General features: G+C 43.8%; 1 protein-coding gene across 1 annotated transcript in view; it reads left to right on the top strand.

The window, feature by feature from the left end:
- Window positions 1-16,705, top strand: part of LMBRD1 (LMBR1 domain containing 1) — a 69,370-nt gene that overhangs the window by 33,170 nt on the left and 19,495 nt on the right. The window contains exons 8-10 of the mRNA XM_083350621.1: window positions 12,103-12,228; window positions 12,758-12,910; window positions 15,366-15,430. Coding sequence (XP_083206747.1) covers window positions 12,103-12,228; window positions 12,758-12,910; window positions 15,366-15,430 — 344 coding nt within the window. The remainder of the gene's footprint in view (window positions 1-12,102; window positions 12,229-12,757; window positions 12,911-15,365; window positions 15,431-16,705) is intronic.

The raw sequence follows: 16,705 nt of genomic DNA, 5'->3' as shown, positions 1-16,705 counted from the left end.
GTTATCTATCAAAATACTAAGAAATGTACTAATTTAAGGTTGATAAAAGAATAATATTATAAGAAGAGAAAATCAAGAAAAGCTACTATGTGGATTATGGAATTATACAAATTAATTGTTATTAAATATAAACCCAGACAACACGCTCTTTACCAAATATTAAGGTGATTATGTTAAAAAATTAATAAAATATATTTTTTTTAAAAAAAGAAAGGTACAGATAGTCCTCGATGATCTGTCTGTTGACCACTTTTTGATGGGCTTAAAAAAAGCTACTTATGATCCATCTTCAAAGTTTCATCTGCTGCACCTCCATCCTATGGTCAGGTGATTGCATTTTAGGTGCTTGGCAACTGGCTCACATTTTTCAGTGTCTCATAGTAACGTGACTATGATTTGCTACCCTTTTGTCATTTGTCATTTTCTGGCAAAACAAAACAAAACACCACACACTGGATATGTTAGATTCGTTTATTGAGCATCTGATTCACTTAATAGTATTAGTGACTCAGAAAAAGAATTAAGTCTGGTGACATAGTGATCTGCTTAACAACCGCAATGACTTATGTCCAAAATTCCTGGCTCAGTTGTGGTCAAAGACTATTTGTAGAATAAGAATGATCATATAAGAAAAGCAAAAAAGAGAGATGCTTGTAATCACTCTATGCCAAAGGCCTCCAAAATAAAATAGTTTGAGGGATTTCCTAAATTAGGTGAGAGCTAATTGCATCTGCAGGAGTATTCCGTAAGATCTCCACTTCAAACTTTCACTAGCTTCTAAAGTCTGATTGGCAATAATACTGAATACCGTAGAAACAAAGCCTTATTATTGTTATTATTATTTAAATTTATACATTGCCCAACTCCCAACAACTTTGGGCAATTTACAGATTATTTAAACAATACATTTTTCCCATTATTCTTTATGAAAGTTGCTATCATTCTATTTTAGGACTTGAAAATTACTAAGATTTCAGTTTTATGGGTTATCTTTATTGATAATATAACTGTTTATCCATGTAGAAACTTAATTCTCTTTCTATTAAGTACTAAAGATATTTCAGATGCATAACTTGGAGTAAAACCTGTCAGTGCATTTACCAAAAACTGACACAATTTCTCCAAATTAAACATAACTTGAGTTTTATTTTATGAAGAGCCGTGGTGGTACAGTGGTTAGAATGCAGTACTGCAGCTTAATTCACTGCTCACTCCAGGAGTTCGATTCTGACTGGCTCAAGGTTGACACAGCCTTCCATCCTTCCGAAGTCAGTAAAATGAGGACGCAGCTTTTGGGGGGGCAATATGCTGACACTGTAAACCGCTTAGAGAGTGCTGTAAAGCACTGTGAAACAGTATATAAGTCTAAGTGCTATTGCTGTTCACAAAAACTGTATCTATTCCATTTATTACCCGCTAATGGGCATTTATAGGTAGCAAGCTTATTTCAAGTAAAGTGTTGTCTCTTAGGAGTCCTTTTTAGTCTTCTTATTTGTACCTACACAAGGCAAGGCACAGGCAGAAATAAGAATAGAGGCTGAGTTTTTTACAAAGCCAGGGGACTGTATACCAAAGCAAGCAATTGTTCCCGACAAAGACAATCTCCCCCAGCTTCTGCTTAAATCAACCCACCCCAGGTATTGCTTGTGAAGAGGCGCGGGGGCTGACTTTTCCCAAGCAGCCTTGCAGACCTCCTTTGAGCTTGCCTCCGCTCTACTCTCCGTGCTGTTGGATCTAGTGGGGGAGGCAGCTGTTCCTCATCAGAGGGGATCTGCTGCCAAATAGCACCATTGCCTGTCTGAAGTGCTCTCGGTCTGGTTGATCACCTCCCCCAATGCCCGAGGGGCCTGGGAAAGCATTGCCCTCAGCCCCTGGCCTCTGTAAACATTCCAAGGGAGATGTGCCATCCCCATTGGACAGTTCCAGTTCTTCCTCCTCTGAACAGGGATCTGAAGGGGCTGTTACAATTGGCTGCAGAAATGGACTCTGAGTTGGAATCCAGAAAACAGTATGGTGGGAATAGGATAGAATATCTTGTAAACAAACATGCTGACTATGTATTCCAGAGGTGCTTTTAAATTAGTTCACTCTTATTTCAAGTAAATAAATTGAAAGTTTCTGCAAAGCCTTGAGTAAATGGTTACAGCATTTGTTCTCAACTTTTCTTCACCACGGACTCTTCTAAATATCATTTGGGGCCATGGATCATGGCCAAGGATTCCCAAGACTTAAGATTGAAATCATAACATTTCTTCAAGGCTTCGTGGACCCCCTGTGATAACATTGTGGCCCCCCACAGATCCACAGACAACAGATTGTGAATTCCAAAACATTTTTAAATTGGATTGTGCTTTTTTTGAGGGTTTTTTTCCTGTTAATATACATTCAAGGTTTGTTTATTTGTTCTAGGCTTGGTTTATTTTAGTAACTCTCACTTAATCGCAGTCACTTCTGTAGTTTCTATCTTTATCTCTAAATAATCACTTCCTATGTTTTTATTTTAGAAATGTTATCTTCCGTATCTATTTTTATTACATTTTATTGGTGCATAGACTGGTTTTGCAGAATTGCTAATAGTTCTCTTTCTTCAGTGTTTGTTAATTTCATTAAAGAGTTATCTTCTTTTGGTATTTTTGCCTCCAAAAGCTTTCACTCTGTTAATACGATATTGCATCTTCTGTGTGATAGTGCTTTGGCTGTGGAACAAACTCTCTAAAGAGGATTGCCTGACACTCTGATTACTGAGCTTAACTGCCAAATAATCAAAATTACATTATTTTCTGAGGCTTTTTATGAATATTGCTGTTGTGTGCTGTGATTGCTCTTTTTAATCTTTTTATTTTGAGGGGCAATATTTTTGGACTACAAGAGATACTTTCAATAACGTGTGTGTGTGTGTGTGTGTGTGTGTGTGTGAGAGAGAGAGAGAGAGAGAGAGAGAGAGATCTAAGATACCTTAGAAGATATTCTTTACTTACAAGAATCAGTACTAGAAGATGAAGTTAGATCAGCACTCCAATTATTACCGAGTTGAAGACTACAGGAACTGATGGAATGCCCATTGAAATATGTTAAGCAACAGAATCACTCAAGGCTCTAAGCTATGTCAGCAAATCTGAAGACTGACATAGTAGCCAGAATAAGTCAATCTACAGAGCAGTACCAAAGGAGATTTAATAAAGTGTGCAAACCATTGTACAGTATCCTTAATTTCACATGCTAGCAAAATTAGGTTTAGGATTATCCAGCACAGTTTAGAGCTCTATATGGGAAAGGGATGTCAGATGTTCAAGTTGGGTTTAGAAAAGGCTGAGGAACATGAGACATTATTCCCAATGCATGCTGGATAATTAAAAAAAGGAAACTCAAAAGCAGTCAGTATGTGCTTCATCAATTTTAGAAAAGCCTTTCTCGGTGCTCACAAATCCACTGCTTGATTGGTTTTTTCAGGATATTCCCAGGTATTGATTGTTCTAAACCAGCCCTCTTCTCGCACCCCTAATCAAAGGAAGAGTCTGGAAAGCGTCCAAGATCAAAAGGCTTCTGCCAAGTTTTAATTACACTGTTACAAAAATACAAGAGCTTGACTTCTCAAAGAAAAAGTTGCTTTCAGCAACTAGCCCCTCCCCAAACACTTCTTTTATAGAGAGCTCAGGGCGTGGTCTCCCTGTGCCTCCTCCCGAGGAGTCCCATAGCCTTCCTTTGTTTGTCCCTGCTCGTCTGCCTCCTGCGTCGGGCGTCCTTGAACAGGGCCAGCTGTGGGTCATCATCCTCCGCACTCTCGGGCTCACACAGCTGAGAAGAGGTTCCCGGCTGAGGACTCTGCAAAGTCTCCAAATCATCATCAGCCGGTTCGTTTCCCTCCTCCCCCACATCTGAGTCCTCCGATACATCGGACCCGGCTGTCGGGCCCACAGGCTGGCCCTGAGTCACAACACTATCCCGCACCGCAGGGCCCTTCCCCCGGGTCTGCCGATCCGGATGCGGTCGGGATGGGAACTGTTCGTGAAAAGCAGTCACCAACGCAGGGGCATGAACGGCGGTCGCGTCTTCCCATGTGAAGTCCTCCGGCCCGTACCCTTTCCACTCGATCAGGTACTGGAAGCGACCTTTCAGCCAGCGGGAATCCCTGATGCTGGCGACCTCGTACTCGGGGGTGCTGTCGCCATCACGAGGTCCTGATGGGGGAGGTTCCGCTTGGCGAAGTGGACAAGCCGGTTGTTCGGGGACCAACAAGGATCGATGGAAGACGGGGTGCACGCGCAGGGAACGTGGCAGAGTTAAACGATAGGCGACCGGGTTGATGACGGCCTCGACTGGGAACGGTCCAAGGTAACGGTGGTCCAGCTTCCTCGCCGGCCGAGTGGATGGTAGGTTCCTGGTGGACAGCCAGACCCGATCCCCCACCGATAATGGAGGCGTATCCCTTCTCGACCGATCGGCGAACCTCTTGTAGTCGGCCTTGGCCTTCTCCAGCTGCCGTCGCACCAACCGATGGATCGCCTGTAACTCCGCCATGAATTCGTTCGCTGCCGGCTCCGGTGAGTCCACGGGAGAAAGGGGGAAAAACCGAGGGTGATAACCCACATTGGCCAAGAACGGTGTCATCTGCGTGGAGGTGTGCTGCGAGTTGTTAAAGGCAAACTCGGCTATGGCCAAATAGTCCACCCAATTGTCCTGCTGCAGGTTAACGTAGCAGCGCAGATACTGCTCCAAAATGCCGATGACCTTCTCGGTACCCCCGTCGGTCTGAGGATGATGCGCGGACGAGAGGCAAACCTTAATGTCCAACGCCCGCATCAACTCCTGCCAGAAGCGGGCTGTAAACTGGGCCCCCCTATCGGAGACGACTCTATCGGGAAGGCCGTGCAGCCGGAACACCTGTTGGATGAACATGCGACTAGTGGCGCGAGCTGACGGTAAGCCGCGACAGGGGATGAAGTGCGCCATCTTGGTCAACATGTCCACCACCACAAACACTGTCGTGAAGCCGGAGGATGGGGGTAGATCCGTCAGAAAGTCCATGGACACAGCCCCCCAGGGTCTCTTGGGCGTTGGCAAAGGCTGCAGTAAACCAGGCGGGGCCCCTGTCGCTGACTTGGCCTGCCTGCATGGGACGCAGGAGGTGACATAAGACTGGACATCGTGTCGGACTCGGGGCCACCAGAATGTACGGGAGACCAGGTTCAGAGTCTTGAACAGGCCAAAATGCCCCGCAGCCGGGTTATCATGACATTGGCTGAGGACGAGTCCCCTGAGTGGCCCTCCTGGAACATAGAGCCGGTCACGATAATACAGGAGTCCATCCGTGACCGACCAAGGCGAATCTGGCCCCACCTCTTCCTTCCGCTGAGCCACCCACGCCTCCTGCTGCTGCGCCTCCCGGATCCGAGCCCGTATATCCACCGGCTCCCGCACCGCAGCAAAAGACTCGACGGGGATCACGGTCCTGGGCGGAAGCTTGTCTTCCACTCGGGTGTACTCGGGCTTCCTGGACAGAGCATCCGCTCTCTGGTTGTGCCCGCTTGGTATGTACCGCACCCGGAAGTCAAACCTCGCAAAGAAGAGGGACCACCGGATCTGGCGTTGGTTCAAATTCCGAGCGGTCTGCAGGCTTTCCAGATTCTTGTGGTCCGTCCGGACCTCGATTTGATGCCGCGCCCCCTCCAGATGATGCCTCCAAGCCTCGAACGCCGCCTTGATGGCCAGCAGCTCCTTCTCCCAGATGGTATAGTTGCGCTCCGAGGGATTCAATTTCCGTGAGTGATACGCGCAAGGGAAAAGGGTACCGTTGGGCGTCGCTGCCTGAAGTAACACGGCCCCAATGGCAATGTCGGAGGCGTCCGCCTCCACGACAAATGGCCGTTGCGGGTCAGGATGCTTCAAGATGGGCTCCTTCATGAAGGCGTCCTTCAGAGCTTGGAACGCCTGTTGTTCGGGGGCGTTCCACTGGAACCGAGTCTTCTTCTGCAGGAGCCGGGTGAGGGGGGCTGTCAAGGCAGCAAAGCCAGGGATGAATGTCCGATAGTAGTTGGCAAATCCAAGAAGTCGCTGAATATCCTTCACGCGACGCGGGGGTTGCCAACTCTGCAATGACTCAACTTTACTCGGTTCCATGGCGATGCCCTCAGGAGAAATGCGGTGACCCAAGAAATCAATGGTCACCTGGTAGAACTGGCACTTCTCCAACTTGGCAAACAGCCGATGATTCCGGAGGCGCTGCAGGACCTGACGGAGATGCTGATGATGCGCTTCACGCGACGGGGAGTAAATCAGGATGTCGTCCAGGTAAATCACAACAAACTGGTCCAACAGATCCCGAAAGACGTCATTCATAAAATGCTGAAACACAGCGGGGGCGTTGGTCAGGCCAAACGGCATCACCGTGTACTCGAAATGTCCATAGCGAGTACCAAACGCCGTCTTCCACTCATCACCCGGCCGAACCCTGACGAGGTTGTAAGCTCCACGCAGGTCCAGTTTCGTGAAGATCTTAGCCTCCCGGAGTCGGTCCAAGAGCTCGGGGATGAGGGGCAGCGGGTAGCGGTTACGCACCGTGATAGCGTTGAGTTTCCGGTAGTCACAGCAAAGCCGTAACTCGCCCGACTTCTTTTTGACGAAGAGCACGGGCGCAGACACTGGCGAGGACGAGGGCCGGATGAAACCACGAGCCAAGTTCTTCGTCAGGAAGTCCCGCAATGCAGCCAACTCGGGCTCCGACATGGAGTACAAACGCCCCACTGGGAGAGGCGCATCAGGGACTAGGTCAATGGAGCAGTCGTAGGGCCTGTGCGGGGGTAATTGGTCCGCCTCTGACTCGCTGAACACGTCAGCAAAGTCGGACAGTTCGGGAGGCAAGGAAACCCCTGAGGAACCCTCCACCTGGCCGGCACAGATATGGCGGGTGTGGTCCACGCACTGCAAACTTGGGAAGGTGACCAAGTTCTGAGACCAATAGATCTGTGGATCATGCGCCCGGAGCCACGCCAGTCCCAAGACCACGGGGAAGTGCAGATCCGAAGTGACGTAGAACTGAATGGCCTCCACATGGGTACTGATGGCCATACACACGGGTTGCGTGGCGGCCGTGATAGGCCCGGACAGGAGCACTCGACCATCGATGGTCTCCACAAGCATGGGCGGATCCACTGGACACTGGGGAACAGCCCATTTGGCCACAAAGGCCGAATCCATAAAGTTAGTGGTAGCCCCAGAGTCAATTAAGGCATGGACTGGAATCCCCTCTGACTTGCCAGGGAGGATCAGACGTGCCTCCAAAATCAAATGCCGTGGAGGTTCACAGGCACCGTTGGAACGGCGTCGCTCGGAGTGGATGTTGTGGGTCGCCCGATCTTTCACACCGTCTAGATCGGGCTCGGGCCGTTTCCCGATAACAAAGCAGGGGACTTTCTCAGGGCAGGCTTGGTCACTGACGCCCGCTGACGCTTCTTCGGGCAAGAAGCAGCCAAATGTCCAGGGTCCCCACAGTAAAAACACAACCCCTCCGATCGTCGTCTGTCCATTTCCGTCACCGATAGACGGGACCTGGCGGCACCCAGCTCCATTGGCTCCTCCCTCTGGACCGGGGGCTCACGCACAACAGGGGCGGCAGGGGTCTGTGGGGTGGCACGGCGACTCTTACGCTGCTGCAGCCGGGCATCGATCCGCAGACAAAGATGGATCAGCCCATTCAGGTCTGAGGGAATGTCCACGCGGGCCAGCTCATCCAACATCTCCTCTGACAAGCCATCCTGAAAGGCATCCACGAGCGCAGCCTCATTCCAGGCGGAATCCTGGCTAAGCAGCCGGAAATCGCTGATATAGGCCTGTAGAGGGCGCTGACCCTGCCTCAAAGCTTTCAGGCGTCGGGTGGCCGTCTGTGCCTTAATCGGGTCCTCGTACATGAGGCGCATATGGTCACAAAACCCCCCAAAGTTATCCAACAAAGGGCTAGGCTGTGCCAACAGAGGCGTGCCCCAACGAGCTGCATCTCCCGACAGAAGGCTCAACACGAATCCCACCTTATCTCGGTCAGTGGGGAAATCAGCTGCTTTCACGCTGATATAAAGCTGGCATTGTCCCAGGAAGGCAGGAAACAGTTCTGGATTACCAGCGAATTTATCCGGCATAGCTATCTGACATTTCCTCCTGGGTGGGGGGGCAGCATGTACCTGAGCCTGCAGTTGTGCCACCTGAGTGGCCAGCAAGGTGAGTTGCTGGTTGAGCTGGACATTCTCGGCAAGAAGCTGCTCCATCGTAGTATTAAGGGGTGGGTGGCTGAAAGCAAACTGTTCTAAACCAGCCCTCTTCTCGCACCCCTAATCAAAGGAAGAGTCTGGAAAGCGTCCAAGATCAAAAGGCTTCTGCCAAGTTTTAATTACACTGTTACAAAAATACAAGAGCTTGACTTCTCAAAGAAAAAGTTGCTTTCAGCAACTAGCCCCTCCCCAAACACTTCTTTTATAGAGAGCTCAGGGCGTGGTCTCCCTGTGCCTCCTCCCGAGGAGTCCCATAGCCTTCCTTTGTTTGTCCCTGCTCGTCTGCCTCCTGCGTCGGGCGTCCTTGAACAGGGCCAGCTGTGGGTCATCATCCTCCGCACTCTCGGGCTCACACAGCTGAGAAGAGGTTCCCGGCTGAGGACTCTGCAAAGTCTCCAAATCATCATCAGCCGGTTCGTTTCCCTCCTCCCCCACATCTGAGTCCTCCGATACATCGGACCCGGCTGTCGGGCCCACAGGCTGGCCCTGAGTCACAACATTGATGTCAAGCTGATTTGTCTCTGGTTTCCTCGATTCGCTTTTTTTCCTTTTTTTTTTTCTTTTTTGAAGATTGGAACCATGTCAGTTCGTCCGTGCTCCAAGAGCTCTGAAAGATTTCATTCAGTGGTTCCGACAGCATATCTGCCAGCTTCTTCAGTACCCTGGAATGTAAACCATCTGGTCCCAGAGAACTGAACTTGCCCAAAGTGGATAGGTGTTCTCTTACCAATTCCTTGCCTATTTTTGGCCTGCATTCCTACTCTGTCTCCCACAGTGCTGCTTTTGATAGGTTAAAATATTTTTCCTTTTGATGGACTGATGACATTTTTTTTTAATCCCATTTATATCCCTCCCTTCTCCGAAGACTCAGGGCGGCTTACAATCTAAGCACAAGTCAGTGACATTACTCGGTAGAGCATGCATGAAGACCTTTGAAAAGCTACTCAGCCCTGATGTACCTGTACCTACAAAAGTGAGAAATGTGCAAGCCATGATATTCCCTGTGACACTCTATGGAAGCAAAAGTTCGGGCTTTAAAGAAGCAAGATAGGAAGAGGTAGTGATGCTTTTGAACTTTGGTGTTAGAGAAGACTTCTGAGAATACCATGGACAGTCAAGAAAACAGTGCAAGGGATCATTAAATCCAGAATTTTTATTCAAGGCATAAATGACTAGGCTCAAATAATCTGGCACAGTATGTAAAGACCCAGCTGTCTGGAGAAGTCTCGAATGTTGGAAAAGACGGAAGGAAAGAGAAAAAGAAGACAACCAGCAGCAAAATGAACGGACTCAATTGTAGTGGTGATGAGTGCACCGTTGGGAGACCTGAAAGAGGTTAGAGATGGTTCATCTTGGAGAAAAACGATACATGTGATTGTTAGGAATCGAAGATGATTGGATGACATATAATCAATAAAGATGAAGCTCCTGGGTTTATTTTTTTTAACTTTTATTACTTTTTTCCAGATTTGGTAACGTGCAATAAAAATCTAGTATTATATTTTTTTACTTTTATTCCTTGAATCTTAGTTATAGATTAGTTACGATTGTGTTCTCCTGTGTTTATAGGAACTTTGTTGCTGTATTCCTTCCTTCAACAGTCTTTAAAAAAACAAGCATGCAATCTTAATCAGTGCATAGAAATTCCAAATAACTGTCTCATTGTGGACCAATAAAACTTTTCTCTCTTCTTCTTAGGTTTGAATAGAATAGAATAGAATTAGAATAGAATAGAATAACAGAGTTGGAAAGGACCTTGGGAGGTCTTCTAGTCCAGGGGTCGGCAACCTGAAACAGTGAAAGAGCCACTCGGAACCAGTTCCCTCACAAAAGGAAAAATGGAGCCACAAAAAATGGGTGCGCATGCACAAAACAAGAGGCTTGACAGAAGAGTGGAGTGTAAGGCGAGACATGCAGCTGCCCTGCCCCCTCCGCTTTCATTCACTCGTCTTTGCTTGGAAAAGCTTCTCTCTTGCTCTCATTTACTCACGTTTTGTTTGCAAAAGCTTCTCTCCCGTTCTCTCATTCACTCACATTTTGCTCTAAAAAGCCTCTTTCACACACTCATTCACTCACACTTTGCTTGAAAATGCTTCTCTCTCGCTCTCATTCACTCACCAACTTGAAAGGCCAGCCGCGGGGCCTCCATTGACTTCCATGGGGACGCTTGGCAATGAAGGCTGATTAAAACTGCTCCCGCTAGTGCTGCTACTGCTAATTTTTTCACTTGCTGCTTGGAACCGGAGAATCCCCGGATGCCACTGCTGGGGGTGGAGGAGGAGAATCATCAAGCAGCAAGTGAAAAAGTTAGCAGTAGCAGCACTAGCAGAAGCGATTTTAATCGGCCCTTTTATTGCCAAGCGTCCCCATGGAAGTCAATGGATGCGCCGCAGCTGGCCTTTCGAGTTGGTGAGTGAATGAGAGTGAGAGAGAAGCGTTTTCAAGGAAAGTGTGAGTGAGAGTGTGAGAGGCTTTTTAGAGCAAAATGTGAGAAAATGAGAGCAAGAGAAGCTTTTGCGAGGAACGTGTGAGTGAATGAGAGAGTGAGATAAAAGCTTTCCTTTTATCCCTTTCTTCCGACACCACCTTCCCCCCGGCCATTTCTCCCGAGTCACCAACCTTCACAGCTCCCTGCCGCTAGCAAGAACCATCTTTTTGAGTTTTTTACGCTTCTTTTTCCAGGCTAAGGGAGTGCCAGCCCTGCTGATGTAGGAAAAGCGAAGCAGGGGCCCTGCTGGCTCTCCAGAATAGAGGAGCAGCTTCCTAATAAATGCGGCTGATCAGTCTTAGTTTCTTCTGCAAGGAATGGTTGGGGGAGGGGTGTGTTTGCTTCACCCTTTCCTCCCCCAAAAGGTTCCCTGCTTGGAAGGAGGAACGTGAAAGGGGTGGCTTTTGGCTTCTTTCCTTCTAACGGACAGAGTGGTGCCCAATGGGTATTAGGGAGGGTACAGATCGGGAAGCGGGATTGCGTCTTTCCTCATCCAGCAAAACTGGTAAGAGAAAGCTTGTGGGCTGACCACAAACCAAAAAACTTCAATCAATTCAAGCTTTTCAAGTTTTTTTCTCCATGAGAAGTTTGAATTGATTGATTGAACTTTTTTAGTCCCTCTTTTTTTTTTGGACTGCACATGGCAGAGGACTGGGAGCCGCAGTAGACGGCTGAAAGAGCTGCGGGTTGCTGACCCGTGTTCTAGTCCAATCCTCTGCTCAGGCAGGAAACCCTATACCATTCCAGACAAATGGTTGTCCAATCTCTTAAAAACTTCCAGTGTTGGATCATTCACAACGTCTGCAGGCAAATTGTTCCACTGCTTAATTGTTCTAACTGTGTGGAAATTTCTCCTTAGTTCTAGGTTGCTTCTCTCTTTGATTAGTTTCTATCCATTGTTTCTTGTCCTGCCTTCAGGTGCTTTGGAGAATAGCTCTTTTTTGTGGCAACCTCTGAAATACTGGGACACTGCTATCACATCACCCCAGTCCTTCTGGATGCAGTATTCCACATGTGGCATCTATCTGTCTATCTGTCTGTCTATCTATCTATCTATCTATCTATCTATCTATCTATCTATCTATCTATCTATCTATCTATCCATCCATCCATCTATCTATCTCCAATTTTTTGCCAGTATTTTGGGTGAATTCTGTGTCCTGTATTTTACTCTTCTTTCTGGTAAGGAGAGATTGGTTCAGAAACTGTCTACGTTTTGTGAATATTTGGTAAAATTGTCATAAAAGAATATGACTGAACATTTTGATGCTAGAATTAAAATACTGATTTTGCACTAATGAAGACAATCACTTAGAAATGTTGGTTCAGTTAATGCTCTGTTTCATTTTTCTCTAGGCTTATGGGATGTCTGCTTTGCCTCTAAATCTCATAAAAGGTACAAGAAATGCTAGTTATGAACGCTTGGAGAACACTGAAGATATTGAAGATGTTGAGCAAAATATTCAAAGAATTAAATCAAAGGTTTGGTGCTGTTTTAAAAATTACTTTTTGGACTTTAGTTCTGCACTTTTTCTAAAACCACTAACTTTCACTCCTTATTAGTTCGGAATTTGGACACCTGAAAAATGCAATGTATGTTAAAATAAGATTTTATCTCATTATTTCAAAATACAATATGTATTAATGCAGAATTTCATTTGCATTCATTCACATTTTAGTAGCTAAAAGTTATTGCTCTAATATATATATAGTTCTTTGTATTATTAATTTATATTCTATTCATTCCATGAGTTTTTGTTTGTTTAAATGAAGTTAGTATTAAAAGAAATGAAATTCTCAGATTTTGGTGTAATGTTTCATTTATAAGTACTGTTGAATTGGAAAGCCAATCCCTTTAGAAATGATTTCTTAGTTTTTAAAAAGATTTTTAAAAAATGAAATGAAATTAGAACTCATTTTCCACAAGTAATAATTGGGATTAAACAAAAAGATTGTAATACTAATACTAATATACAAATGATGCACTTTTTCTTACAATTCTCCTTACTAGTGCAGAGATGGCCGGCCTTTACCAATTCGAGACAGGCAAATGCTGCAACAATTTGAAGACAAACTAAGAACCCTTCGCAAAAGAGGACGGCGTCTGGAATACATTGAGAAAAGCTGCTGGACAAAGTTCTGTGGTGTCATGAGGCCCCTGAAAGTAAATACCCTCATTTTGTATTATAGGAAGACTCTCATCTTACCAATATCTCATAAAATGCTCATATTATTAGAGACAGACTCCACTAAGAAGATCAGAATGTCTTTACTGACTCCACAACATGAGACGATTGTTTTTGAGTTGTTGTTTTTTTTAAATAAAACTCTATTGCTTAGACCTCATACCCAAACATACTTTGAGTGTGATGTGTCAGCAAGCAGTATCTTTTTCCACTGCATAAAATTAATCAATTTGTTTAAAAAAAATAGAGTGGAAAAATAAATGGCTATGCTAAGAAAGTAATAATGGTTTGAAAATGCTGCTGGGGAGTACAGTCCCTTAGGTTTAATCTCAGCTATCTTGTTTCATAAATGTGAACACTGCCAGTTCTGTAAACATAAATGTTTACATAAACAACTGTAAAAGAGATTGGATGCTGGCTGGGCATCTATGGGCTTGCCAGGCTGGAATGCTCTGCCTCTGAATTGCTGCTTAGAAGCAGGGCGGGAGCCTTATTGCTTCAAGCAATCATTCATTGAGATGCTGTGCATAGCCCCTGATACAATACTTTAGAAGACGGATCTAGAGATAGCCTCTGCTAACGCAAATTTGGTCAACTGTGTAAAATTTGCAAAATTGCAACACACACACACACACACACACACACACACACCGATCAGTACACATACAATATAGATAGGTAACCTTTTGCTATAGTTCCATGTCTTTATTGTTAAAATATATCATGATTCAGAACTGTAGCTAAAATCGAGATGTGGAGAATGGGGGAATTCTAACACAGTGTATTAAATGAGAGCATGCATCAGATTGATTCTTCTCTTGTTTGTTGATTTACTTGGAACTATGGCTCCCATTAAATATGCTGGGAGTAGAGTCTCATACAGTTATATAGTAGTGCCATGGGGTCAGATTCTATTTAGCAAGCGCACAGACTAACTTTGAAATTGGAGAGAGATTTATGGTTTAAGTTACTGTTACAATTGGACAAATAATGGATCAGCATAAAATGGGTAGACAAGAGAAGAAATGTGTGAACAGATTTGCAGGATGAACGAATAAGCAACAAATTCAATTTAGTGTTAGAAAACCATCAGGGTATGAATGTGGAAAAAGGAAAGATACCAACAGAATGTAGAAACAAAAAGCTAAGACACTAGGGATTTCACTTTTCCATAAAAAGAATTGCACCCAAATGATGCTGAAAATACACCATTACTTTGTAATAGGCATGTTTGATAGCAAAGTTCAACTCTCATATTGGGACTAAATTTCCACCAAAAAAAGTCTTGTTTTGTCATAAAAATAATTGGTTTGTAGTGAACGATATAAAGATATGATTTCTTTGTAGTGAAAGTTAAATGTAGCTTAGGAAGATTGCTTTGCAATGCACAGATCAAATGTACATCTTCCCAAAGACTTGTGGAAACTTGCTGAGCACTCTGCACTTGTTAAGGCCTCTTACATTTATTTAGTATAAAGATCAGAGTCAAGATGTTGAATCAAGTATTTGTAAATAATGGCGTAGTCATGTACCAGTAGGTAACGAGCAGTAATCTTATAGTTGCAGCAGCTATAATGTAAACAAAGTACAGTATTTAAATAGGCTTTATATTGTTGTGAACAATGAGAATCATAACATCGAATCTTAAATCAAAAATATTAAAACACAAGTAGGATCATATTACAGAATAATACACTATTCCAAATAATTTAAATTTAGATAATTCTCTCTTGCAGAATATACAGATACATTAAGACTTCAGCATTGCACTGAGTTCTGGTTTTACTGCTTTCATTATTTAAAGAAGACTTACTTTTTTTTAAAAAAAATGAAAGTTTGCTAGGCAGAAATTATCTCTAAAATAATTTTTCTCATTGGTGGAAGTGGCACCTCATATGAACATGTATTTATGTGCTTTATCTGTTGTCTAAGTCTTCGTGGTCTAGATGGTTTACACATGCTAGCGAATCAATAAAAATACATAAACATGTGCTTTAATTGTTTTCTCTACTTTTTAGAAAGATTTAAACGTACATTGTCATTTTAGCAGATCTTTCCGTAAATGATCAGCTGAACAATTTAATTTGTCCTACATCTGGACAAAATTCTTTTTTGGGAAATGAATTGAGGAATTCAGGTTAACATACGGTATATATAACTTGCTTTCCAGCTGTAATCTTAGATCTCTATAAAGATAATATTTCTGGTTTTCTTGTTTTGATTTACATGAGCAAATATGCGTTGCAGATTTCAGAGTAGTTTCTGATGTTATTAGCAGAGGCTTTGGAAATACTGTAGCTGCTGCATTTTTAATTATGAGAGAAAATGCCCCTCTATCAAATTTCCTATATTTATCTTATTAAATAATAGCAGAACAAACTGTGCATTGTTGAGAATGTGCTAAACTATTTTTCAAACTTACTTGTGTTTTAGATTGTATGGGGAATATTTTTTATACTTGTGGCCCTGCTGTTCACTATTTCTCTCTTCCTGTCGAAGTAAGTATATAACATGCGCTTCGCATTTTAAAATGTATCTGCTGAAAATCATTCAGGCAGACTCAGGCCAATACTTGATATGAATGTCTTTACGGCTATTCACCAGAAACCTGTGAGCTTGAAAGTGAACAGAACATGGTCCATGTTTTCTTGTTTAGAACAGAAGACTGAAAATACCTTTGGATGTTTATTTGAATGTAAAATCAGCTTGTTTGCATAATAAAAGAAGAATTGATTGCAAGGCTGTTCTATTCACCTTTAAGCAAACAGTTTTTCAGACCTTTCTATCTGAGCATGTGAATATTACAGAAAGTAAAGTGGATGACCAGTGTGCATAGCATATTTCAATATATTCTCAAATCCTTATACATTCAACTAAACACGCAAAGAAAAAGCTTAATGTTCTTGGTGCAAGGTTGTTTTCTTTTTTGCTTCGGACTGAAAGTATTTCTTCCAAATAAGATTCTCTCACACTGCTTTAACAAGATTTCGTGAGATGAAAGGGATATGGATACAGAAATCTCAGCAAGTAGCTATTTTCAATTTAGAACCAATTTATCTGCCAATAAATTTCTTAGTTTCTTTTTAATGGCTTTCTGATGAACTGCTGGGGAAGTAGATTTCACAGATAATGGAGAAATATTCAGGTAGCTATTTAGAAATCGTCCTTATCGGTCTGTGAACTAATATTTACAATTATCTTGTTGCTTTTACAATAAACACTGTATGGCGTAAACACGGGACTTGATAGAGATAATATAATCACCATTATTTCTTCATTTGTTTGTTTGTTGTCAACATTTGTTGAAGGAATATTTGTTGTAGCTCCTATTTAAATCATAGGAATGAAACATTCTCATTCTGGACTATTCTATTTTAGTAATGTTTTGCCAGTTTCTAAAACTAAATCCTGCAGACCATAAATGGCTTGAAGTACTCTGGGTGACCCATCCCCCAGGTAGACTTGCTTCCTTTAGCGAAACTTCAAACTACTTAAAATTTACAAGATTTATTCTGGATGTAGCTGAACAGCCCTGAAAAGCTACAGCCTAGAAGAGATTATGAATGGACTAGAGAGAGGTTGGTATACTATGGAATTCTCTGGAACATTGCATTTTCAAATCTCTATGTTTTGCATAAGAGCCATTTAGGTACAAAATGAGCTGGGCCAGTCACTCACTCTTACCCCTAGGGAGAAGGCAAGGGAAAAATAATCTTTCCAGGAAAACTGCCTGGACTTCTACAGACAGTTGTCAGGAGTCAAGATTGACTTGA

Source organism: Vipera ursinii, assembly GCF_947247035.1.
Source record: "Vipera ursinii genome assembly, chromosome: 1".
NCBI lineage: Eukaryota > Metazoa > Chordata > Lepidosauria > Squamata > Viperidae > Vipera > Vipera ursinii.
The sequence above is the reverse complement of the archived record's forward strand: the minus strand, read 5'-3'. Positions and strand labels throughout refer to the sequence as shown.